Source organism: Pleurodeles waltl, chromosome 5 (genome assembly GCF_031143425.1).
Source record: "Pleurodeles waltl isolate 20211129_DDA chromosome 5, aPleWal1.hap1.20221129, whole genome shotgun sequence".
Lineage (NCBI taxonomy): Eukaryota > Metazoa > Chordata > Amphibia > Caudata > Salamandridae > Pleurodeles > Pleurodeles waltl.
The window spans coordinates 774135452-774145504 of NC_090444.1; the positions used below are offsets into that span (position 1 = coordinate 774135452).

General features: G+C 47.4%; 1 protein-coding gene across 3 annotated transcripts in view; it reads left to right on the top strand.

Annotated features, from left to right (window-relative positions):
- The window catches only part of DZANK1 (double zinc ribbon and ankyrin repeat domains 1), a 741684-nt gene extending 732214 nt beyond the window's left edge, over positions 1 to 9470 (top strand). The window contains exon 21 of one of the 3 annotated variants that reach the window (XM_069234738.1): positions 7916 to 8221. In XM_069234738.1, the coding sequence (XP_069090839.1) occupies positions 7916 to 8081 (166 nt within the window). In that variant the 3' untranslated portion in view covers positions 8082 to 8221. Of the gene's footprint in view, positions 1 to 7915 lie in introns of all 3 variants that reach the window. The other 2 variants (XM_069234737.1, XM_069234736.1) reach the window with 2 other exon arrangements.
- The last annotated feature ends 583 nt before the right edge of the window (positions 9471 to 10053 follow it).

The window sequence follows — 10053 nt, forward strand, 5'->3', positions numbered from 1 at the left end:
GTTGCTGGGCCTCATGGACTCCTGCATCCTGCTGGTAACACATGCTTGCGAGCAAATGTTTGCTCTGCTGTGGGCCTAGAAGTCCCAGTGGGTGCAGCATCAGGGGAATCCCCCTGACCAGGTCCAGATTTTAGAGGGAACTGCAAAAGGTCTGCAGCGGTGGCTGATGAACTGTGTCTGGGCCAGTGACAGACCCCTCTCCCTTCCCCACCCAGAGTTCACAGGGGTGATAAGTGCATACCCTCTGGGTTGGGAATAGCCATCTGGGAGATGTGGCAACCGGAGAACTCTGGTCTCCAGTGGAGTTTCAACTCCACATCAACTTGTTGGAATTGAAAGGAATCCCCTTGGCATTGATGGCCTCCCTTCCTTCAAGAAAAGTTCTATTTCAGTTTTTCACGGACAACGCTACCGACAGGTGGTACTGCAGCAAACAGGGCGGGGTGAGGTCTACGCCTCTAGACATGGCTGAAAAATCAGGACACTTTCCTGGTCGTACACCACCTGGTGGACTCTGATTGTCAGGGTGGACAAACTAAGTCCTTAATGCCTTGTGTATCACAAAGGACTCTCCATCTGGAGATGGGGCAAAGGCTCTTCCATGAATGGGGAGAACCTTGGTTAGATCTGTTCTCTACTGCTCAGAACGAGCAGTGTCAGGGTATGCGGACTTTGAGCCTTGTGTTTAATGCCGACTGACATTTTGCAGCCTGCACTGCAGCATCAAAATAAACAGTGCTAGAGGTGCTATTGTGAAATGACCATGGGCAGAGTTGGGAGGGCAGTACGGGAATGGTGGCAACAACCCCCATTAAAAAACAGCAAACAAATGGCAATTACCAGTGTGGAAGGTGCGTCGGTGTTTGCCCCAGGATGAAGTATCCACAAACCCAATATGAGCACTTGTGCATGCTGGAATTTCCAAGGTAGCTCTCACTCAGAGACCGATTTTGTCTCGAATGGACTTCAGGCCACCTGTACGCCTTTTGGCAGATACCACTCCTGCCCAGAGTTCTCAAGAAGGTCAGGAATGACTGAGCCCAAGTCATTCTGGTCGCTCTGGATTGGAAACAGAAAGTATGGTATCCCAACCTCCTGAGCATGAGTATTGGTTCTCCTATCAGGTTGCGTATTTGGGTGGATGTCTTTTTGCAGCAACAGGGCAGAGTCCTGCATTCAACCCTGTGCACACTCTTCATGCATGAAGACTGAGCAGCAGCAGCTGACAGTCTTTGTCCTCCATTCAGAAGTCTGTGAAGTAATTCTGGCAGCTAGGCATCCCTCAGCTAAGACCATATTCCACTGCTGTTGGGACAGGTTTATGGCTTGGTGCAGAAGCATGTTGATCCTCTCTCTGCACCTTTATCCAAGGTATTGTTGTTTGTTTTATCTCTAGCCTGCAGGGCTTTGCTTTGGGCACAGTTAAAGGATATCTTTCAGCAATATCGCCTTTATTAAGGTTGCTGAACCAGCCCCTCCGATCAAATACCATACCTGACTCGATTCCTAAAATGACTTCAGCACACATTTCCTCCAAAACACTTTGTAATGCCTCAATGGGACCTTAATTGATTTTTAACGGTTCTGATGGGCTCGCGTTCAAGCCTATGCATAGTTGTTCTCTACGTTTCCTGACCAATAGAACAGTCTTAGTGGCCATCACGTTCCCAGACAAACTGGTTCTCTGCACCAGTGCCTCTTTCCTGCCAAAAGAGGTTATGCTTTCCGCATCAGCCAAAATATCACACTGCCAACTTTCTTCGCTCTGCCACAACCTTCCAAAGAGGAGTTACTCCATCACCTGGACCCAAAAAGAGCATTGTTGTTGCACATTGATCATACCAAAGAACATGAGGTGGATGATCAACTCTTTGTTGGTTTTGCTGAAGCAAAGAAAGGGAAGGAGGTACAGAAGTGGACCATCTGCAGGTGGATTGTGCTGTGCATTAAAATCTGGTGCATATTGGCCAAGAAGCAACACCCCGAGGACTTGCAGGCTAACTCCACCAGAGCAAAGGGTGGGAACACTGCATTAGCTCACAGAGTCCCCATCTTGGATATCTGTCAGGCTGCTATTTGGGCTTCTTTGCACACGTTTACTAAACACTACTGCCTTGACAGGACCAGTGCGATGGGCACTTTTCCTATTTGCTCCTCCAGGACTTTCCGGTCTAAACCTGTTCGCAGACCCTCCACTGGGGTGTTATTGTTTTTCTAAGGTATGAAATCTGCAACAGATGAACAAGTTCCTCGCTTCTGCCAACTGTTTCATATATCCAGACAGTCCCTGTAGGTCCTTAGTGTCCTCACACTGGTGCATCAGCTTTCTAATGTGGCCTTGTGTTTTTGGCGTGAAAATGTCACGAAAAGAAACTGACATCAGCACTCTGGGGTTGCACCTATATAGGCACCTCTTGAGTCACTTCCAGCACAGCCGACAATACCATTAATCACCACCATCTATCAGCGAGCAGATGTACTGCTCTAGATTATTCGAATCCAGTCTGATGCCTGGAGAATATCCTAAAGTAAGGAATCTGAGGCTTGATAGAATCTCTACCAGATAAGGCATAACCGAAGACAAGTAACTCATTAGTTTGGTTGGTTTTCCTTTTTTATTACAGCAGTTTCGGAGCACAACTCTAAGGCTCTTGTTTTGATGAATGTACAACATTGGAAATAGGACATCAACGGTACTTGAGTTCAATTTTTGGTTGCAAGTGGTGTGGTAATTTCACACACTCCCTACACAATTTTGTGCAAGGAAAAATGACTGATCAGAGTTTTTCAGCACTTAAAGGAGGAAATGCGCAGTCTTGCCGTGTTCTTGTAATTCCCAAGGTGATTTTACCAGTGATTGAAGTGCATTTTGTAGGGAAATGCCTCCCTTGGCATGGTTACCCCCTAACTTTTTGCCTTTTGTTGATGCCAGTTATGATTGAAAGTGTGCTGGGAGCCTCCTAACCAGGCCCCAGCACCAGTGTTCTTTCCCTAAACTGTACTTTTGTTCCCACAGTTGGCACAGCCCTGGCACACAGATAAGTGTAACTGGTACCCCTGATACCAAGGGCCCTGTGGCCAGGGAAGGTTTCTAAGGGCTACAGCATGTATTATGCCACCTTGGGGACCGCTCTCTCAGCACATGCACACTGCCTCACAGCTTGTTGGTGGGGAGAAAATGACTAAGTCGGCATGGCACTTCCCTCAGGGTGCCATGCCCACATCCCACCGCCTGTGGCATAGGTAAGTCACCCCTCTAGCAGACCTTACAACCCTAAGGCAGGGTGCACTATACCACAGGTGAGGGCATAGTGGCATGAGCACTATTCCCCAACAGTGTCTAAGCCAAACCTTAGACATTGTAAGTGCAGGGTAGCCATAAAGAGTATATGGTCTGGGAGTCTATCAATTACGAACTCCACAGTTCCATAATGGCTACACTGAAATCTGGGAAGTTTGGTACCATACGTCTCAGCACAATAAATCCACACTGATGCCAGTATGGGATTTATTGAAAAATGGACACAGAGGGCATCTTATAGATGTCCCCCGTATACCAGTCCAAACACCAGTGTTAGGCTGACCAGTTCCTACCAGCCTGCCACAACCAGACAGGTTTCTGGCCACATGGGGTGAGTGCCTTTGTCACTCTGTGGCCAGGACCAAAGCCTGCACTGGGTGTAGGTGCTTCTCACATCCCCCTGCAGGAACTGTAACACCTGGCGGTGAGCCTCAAAGGCTCATGCCTGTTGTTACAGCGCCCCAGGACATCCCAGCTAGTAGAGATGCCCCCCCTCCGGACACAGCCCCCACTTTTGGTGGCAAGTCTGGAGGAGATAATGAGGAAAACAAGGAGGAGTCACCCACCAGTCAGGCCAGCCCCTAAGGTGCCCTGAGCTGAGGTGACAACTTGCCTTTTGAAAACCTCCATCTTGGTCTTGGAGGATTCCCCCAATAGGAATAGGGATGTGCCCCCCTCCCCTCAGGGAGGAGGCAGAAGGAGGATGTAGCCACCCTCAAGGACAGTAGCCATTGGCTACTGCCCCCTAGACCTAAACACACCCCTAAATTTAGTATTTAGGGGTGACCCTGAACCCAGGAAATCTGATTCCTGAAACCTACAAGAAGAAGAAGGACTGCTGACCTGAAAGCACCAGCAGAGACGACGGAGACGACAACTGACTTGGCCCCAGCCCCACCGGCCTGTTTCCAGACTCAAAGAACCTGCACAGTGACGCATCTAGCGGGACCAGCGACCTCTGAGGACTCAAGAGGACTGACCTGCACCTAAAGGACCAAGAACCTCCCGAGGACAGCAGCTCTGTCCAGAAACAGCAACAAAATTGTAACAATAAAGCAACTTTAAAGAGACTCTCACTTCCTGCCAGAACCGTGAGTCTTCACACTCTGCACCCTACACCCCGCCTTAAGTCCAGGACAACAAACACCACAGAGAGGACTCCCAGGTGACTCCAACAACGTGGACACTCTGAGTCGCCCTCCCTGCACCCCCACGGCCACTCCTGCATAGAGGATCCAGAGGCTCCCCCTGACCGCGACTGCCTGGTAACAAAGGAACCTGACACCTGTACCAAGCACTGCACCCACAGCCCCCAGGACTGAGAGGAACCAACTACCAGTGCAGGAGTGAACAGCAGGCGTCCCTCAACCTAGCCCAGTCGGTGGCTGGCCCGAGAAGCCCCTCTATGCCCTGCCTGCATCGCCAGAGTGACCCCCGGGGTCCCTCCATTGATGTCTAAGGCAAACCCAACACCTACTTTGCACACTGCACCCGGCCGCCCCTGTGCCACTGAGGGTGTGTTTTGTGTGCTTGTGTGTGTGTCCCCTAGTGATCTACAAGGCCTCCCTGGTCTGCTCCCCGAGGACGCTGGTACGTACCTGCAAGCAGACTTGAACCGGAGCACCCCTGTTCTCCATAGGCGCCTAAGTGTTTTGGGCCCTCCTCTGACCGCCGCTCCTGACCGGCTCTGTGTTGCTGGTGCTGTGGCTTTGAGGTTGCCTTTAACCCCCAACGGTAGGGTGCCTATGCCCAGGAGATTCACTGTGTAAGTGCTTTACTTACCTCAAAAACTAACCAATACTTACCTCCCCCAGGAACTGTTGATTATTGTACTGTGTCCACTTTTAAAATAGCTATTTGCCATTTTAGCCAAAACTGTGGGTACTACTGTTTTAAATCAAAGTTCTATACTTACCTGTGTGAAGTACCTTGCATTTTATGTAACTACCTCAAATTTGAATCTTGTGGTTCTAAAAATAAAGAAAATATATTTTTCTATATAAAAACCTATTGGTCTGGAGTTAGTCTTTGAGTGTGTGTTCCTCATTTATTGCCTGTGTGTGTACAACAAGTGCTTAACACTACCCTCTGATAAGCTTACTGCTCGACCACACTACCACAAAATAGAGCATTAGTATTATCTAATTATCTAATTTTGCCTCTATCAACCTCTAAGGGGAACCCTTGGACTCTGTGCACACTATCTCTCACTTTGAGATAGTATATACAGAGCCATCTTCCTACACATTTAAAAACAGAATGAGAACTGTGGTGCTGCGCCCAGCCTGATGGCTGTGGTGGTCTGTGTGTTAATCGGGGCCAGGAGATTATTGTGTGGCTGGTGTTCGCTCCTTCAGAGATGTTGTCTAGGCTGGAGGTTGGCGGGTTGGGGTGAAATTGTTGTACATGGTGATGATCTTACTGTGGAGGTAGTCTGAAAAGGTGTTGCAGAGTTTCTGGGATGGGTGGGTGGTGGTCTCTGTGCTAGCGGGTTACAAAATTAATTGATTATTTTGAAGAATTCTTTTGTGTCGTTGGCTGCAGTGTCGATTCAGGCAGTGATTGCTGCTCTTTTTGCTGCCTTGATATGGTGGTGGTAGTTTTGAGGGCTGCCTTGTAGACAGCTCTGTCCGAGGGGTCTTTGGTCATGCACCATTGTTTCTCGAATAGGTGGCAGTTGCCTTTGGAGTTTCTGAGCTCCGGAGTGTACCATCTCTCTGGCTTAGTGATGTTGTTGATTTAACTGGTTTCAATAGATTTGGTGATCCAGGTTGGTGAAGTTTTGGACAGCCTGGTTGAGGTTGAGGTCTGCCGTGGGCTGTGGATGTGCCCATAGGGTCTTGGTTCCTTGCCCCATCTTCAGTGGGGTGTGCTGAGGTGCTTGGAGGTGGTGTGCTGGGAATTGGAGATGGTAAAGTGCACAATGACGTGGTCGGTCCAGGTGAGTTCAGTCACGGGGGTGAAATTGATTCTGTCGCTAGAAGTGAAAATGGCATCCAGTGTGTGTCTGGCTTTGTGCGTAGTTTTGGTGCCCAGTTGGCTGAGGTCAACGTTGCTGAGGTTCTCTATGATGGAAGTTAAGTTGGTGTTGTTGGAGTTGTTAAGGGGAAAAATTAGATCGCTGAGTAGGGCGTAGTGGAGGCAGTCGATGGTCAGGGTGGCAACGAGGTTGATGATGGCATCGCAGAAGGGGGGTCTGTATGCGAGGGTGCCTCGCATCCTGGTGTTGGCATTGGTCTGGGGTCGGACATATGGTGCTTCATGAAGGGCTTTGGGTTGTCGTCAGGGATGGTGCATTGGATAGTTTCCTTGAAGATGAAGGCGATGCCCCCGCCATGTTTGTTGGTGCGGTCTTGGTGTATCATCTGGTAGCCATCCAGGGTCGACCATGGCAATATCGGGGTTTGAGGAGGGTGCTAGCCATGTTTTGGTGATGAATGCGACGTGCTGGCCGTGGGTGATGAGTTTGTCCCATATTTCCGTGGCATGTTTGCTTAAGGAGCGGGCTTTTAGCAGGATGCACTGGAATGGTGCTTGGTTGTTTGTAGTCTTCTGTGTGGGTACAGTGTGGGCGTTAGTGTGCGTAGGTGGACCCATGTTGCAGGGGAAGGGTCCTCAGGTTGAACATGGGGGGGCCGTGAAGCAGCTGTTGATGGTATGTCTGATGTCCAGGGCTTGGAGCTCCTTCGTGGTGTAGCAGTGGGGGTGGGAAGACCAGGGGGTCATGGTGCTTGGCACAGTCAGGCTTGCCTTTGGGGCACCGATGGCGTGCCCGCTGTGTGCATCTGCTGCGGGCCCACTGCAGCCTCGATTGTATGTCCAGGGAGGTGGCAGGGGCTGGGGTGAAAAGCAGAAGCGTAGTGGTGCGAAGGAGGCATCGGCAGAGGTGTCAGCAGGCGCAATCAGGCACAGGAATGCTGGCAGAGTTGTTGCAGGCAGGCTCAGGAATGCAGATGGAACTGTCGCAATGAGGCTCAGGAATGCAAGCGGCGGTGTCGCATTTAGGCTCAGGAATGTGGTTGGAGTTGTCACTGACAGGCAGGACGTCCATGGAGCATCTGGGGAGCTGTGACTGGCCCAACAAACAGTAGGAGAACCTTTTTTTTTTAAATAAAAAAGTATGGGCCCCACACACTTAGGCCACTGGATTTTACGGCACACAAGTACTGCAGCCCTGATAGTAAGGGCTTAAGCAGCTCTCCTTCAAGGGAACTCAGTCTGTTTCACAGTGTGGAATTGCAGTCACATGTAGCTGCCAACTGGAAGGCTACATATTGACTGAGTATTGAATGCCAGTCATTGACGTACATAATTATAGCTACTCTCTATTTTAAAGAGACCTGTGAGAAACGTCACATTTTCTTTTTTGTACTGTTCCTGGTCTATGGATAGATGGAGTACGTATATTGATGTTTTATTCTGAACACTTTGCAAGTGTAAGGCATAATGGCATACAAACACGTTGAAGTTTAACTTGCACAGTAAATATACTTCTATTTGTGTTTGCAGATAACGATGACATGATGTATTGGATAATATGTTATATATTATATCCAACACTAAACTGTTCAGAAATCAAAAAGGTATTTATCTTTGCTCACTCTTCTTTTTCAGGTGCAATGCAAACATTAAAAAGAAGAATGACAAAGGGTTGACCGCCTATGACTTGGCTTTGAAGACAGGAAACGATCAAATAATTTCCCTGTTTGCCGCAAAGCTTGGTCAGGGCATGTTGGACAAACTCACTAAGCCCAAGAGTGTGAATTTAGATGTCTTCTGATGGATTTTTAAACTTATGTATTTGTTATGTGTGTGGTAGCAGAACGGTGTATTAAAGCAATACTTTTGTGCAAGTGATTGAAAATATCAAGAGGAGATGTAAGTAATCATTATTGGCCTTATGTGTCTGCTATTTTAAGACTAAACATACATTACAAGGGGTAGGTTTATCAAAACTTTGTCGCCACATAGTGAGGCAAAGTGTTAATAATTAGGGGTAGGCGGATCTCGAAGTTTCTGTCTGCTGAATTCTCAGGAGTATCATAACTCTGCAAGATTTCACGGAGTTCCGCCAACAAGAGAAAGATATGCACGTCGTGCTACTCCTGCTGCAATTTAGCACCAGTAATGTGAGCAGCACTGAAAAATCATCTGAAATGGCACCATGCGGTGCGCAAGCATGTGCGGCCATTTGAGTTAATTTTGCTGCCCCTTGGGTAGAAAATCGTCTCGAACTGAAGTAATTCTACTCAAGAAGCAGCTTCCTGACTGCAACCACCCACATTAGAAAATCGAGCTAGGGGACGTCAAATGTCGCTCACACTTCTGGAGCCTCATGGGCAAAAATTACAGCATGTGGTGATTGGCAGAATTTGCCCAGAACTCCTTGTTACAAGGGTACCGCAGAGTCATCGGATTCCGACAGTTCTTCATTCCGCCCACTCCTATTGAAAATGTGTTTTTAATTTCCAGCACAAAACCTTCTTTTTTTGCACTATAAAGTTGCCCTTAAAGTAATGCGAATAGCACTTTGTGCTGCTTTGCATCAAAGGGGCGTCCCTTGGGTGGTACCTGGGTATTCCCATTCTATAACCCATGGTTATTAATGCAAAGCCCCATGATGTAAATTGTTAGACAAGGCTTTGTGCTAAAGAAATAGCACCTGAGTCAGGTACTAAGGTATTCTTTATATTTCTCCTAACTTTTCACACAGTTCATATGTGCTGCATTGTACAGCACACATCCAAAGTGTGAAAAGTTTAAAAGTTTGTCTAGGCATAGTATTTTGTACAGGAAGGGTACACTTCCTTAACAAAACTTATCCTAGACATTATGCATCACTATGGTGCCAATCCGTGTGCTTGGCCCGAGGCAGCCTGTTTGCGTGCTAGCACAGCAGCACCATATCTGAGTAGATGCGGCTCCGCACTCCTCCTTCACCTAGTGCAACATTGTGCAGCAACCTTTGATCAGCTCTGTTTGGATATTTTTTTTTTAATAAACCTACCCCAACATGTTTAGGGTTTACAATGCAAGACTGATATATATTACCCACTTTTATAATGCAACTGTTTTTATTTGTGTACAATATTTTTTTATAAAATATAAATGCCTTTAATTAAAATTGACTGGACCTCTGAAGAAAAATAAAGATTCCTGCTAAAAGTATAAACTAGAGAATCCAGAGTCACCTCCTTTATACAATATAAGAAATAACTGTTTGCAAGTGTAGATATCCATCATTTGTATCTTTCATGAATTGGCATGCTTTACTCAATCATTTCTCATTGTTGAGCTACGAAATCTGTATTTTTCTCATCAGCAGCACTGCGCACACTGAGGGACAGATTTATTTATTTTTACGCTAAACTGCGCTAATGCAGTTTAGCATCAAAAAGTATACCACCACCCCAAGACACTGGCCGTGCGTCATATTTATGGGATGACAGTAGCCGGCGGTTAGGCCCGGCTAGCGTCATAAAAAAGGACGCTAGCCAGGTGTGGGAGGCACAGGGGAACAAGGGGTTTAGTGTCAAAGGATGACACTAGTAAATGCAGAGGCATAAAAAATGCTGTTAAAACCCCATGGACTTGACTCCTGTCTTAAGTTAGTTATATTGAAAAATCACCTCAGGCCCATGTCCATTAATGCTAGGTGGGATGTGTGAGTTTGTCATTCTAAAAAATGGTTTGTGCTTCTATAAAGTTTGGGGAGCACTGCACTGGAAGTTAAAAACAAAAAAAAAAAAGAT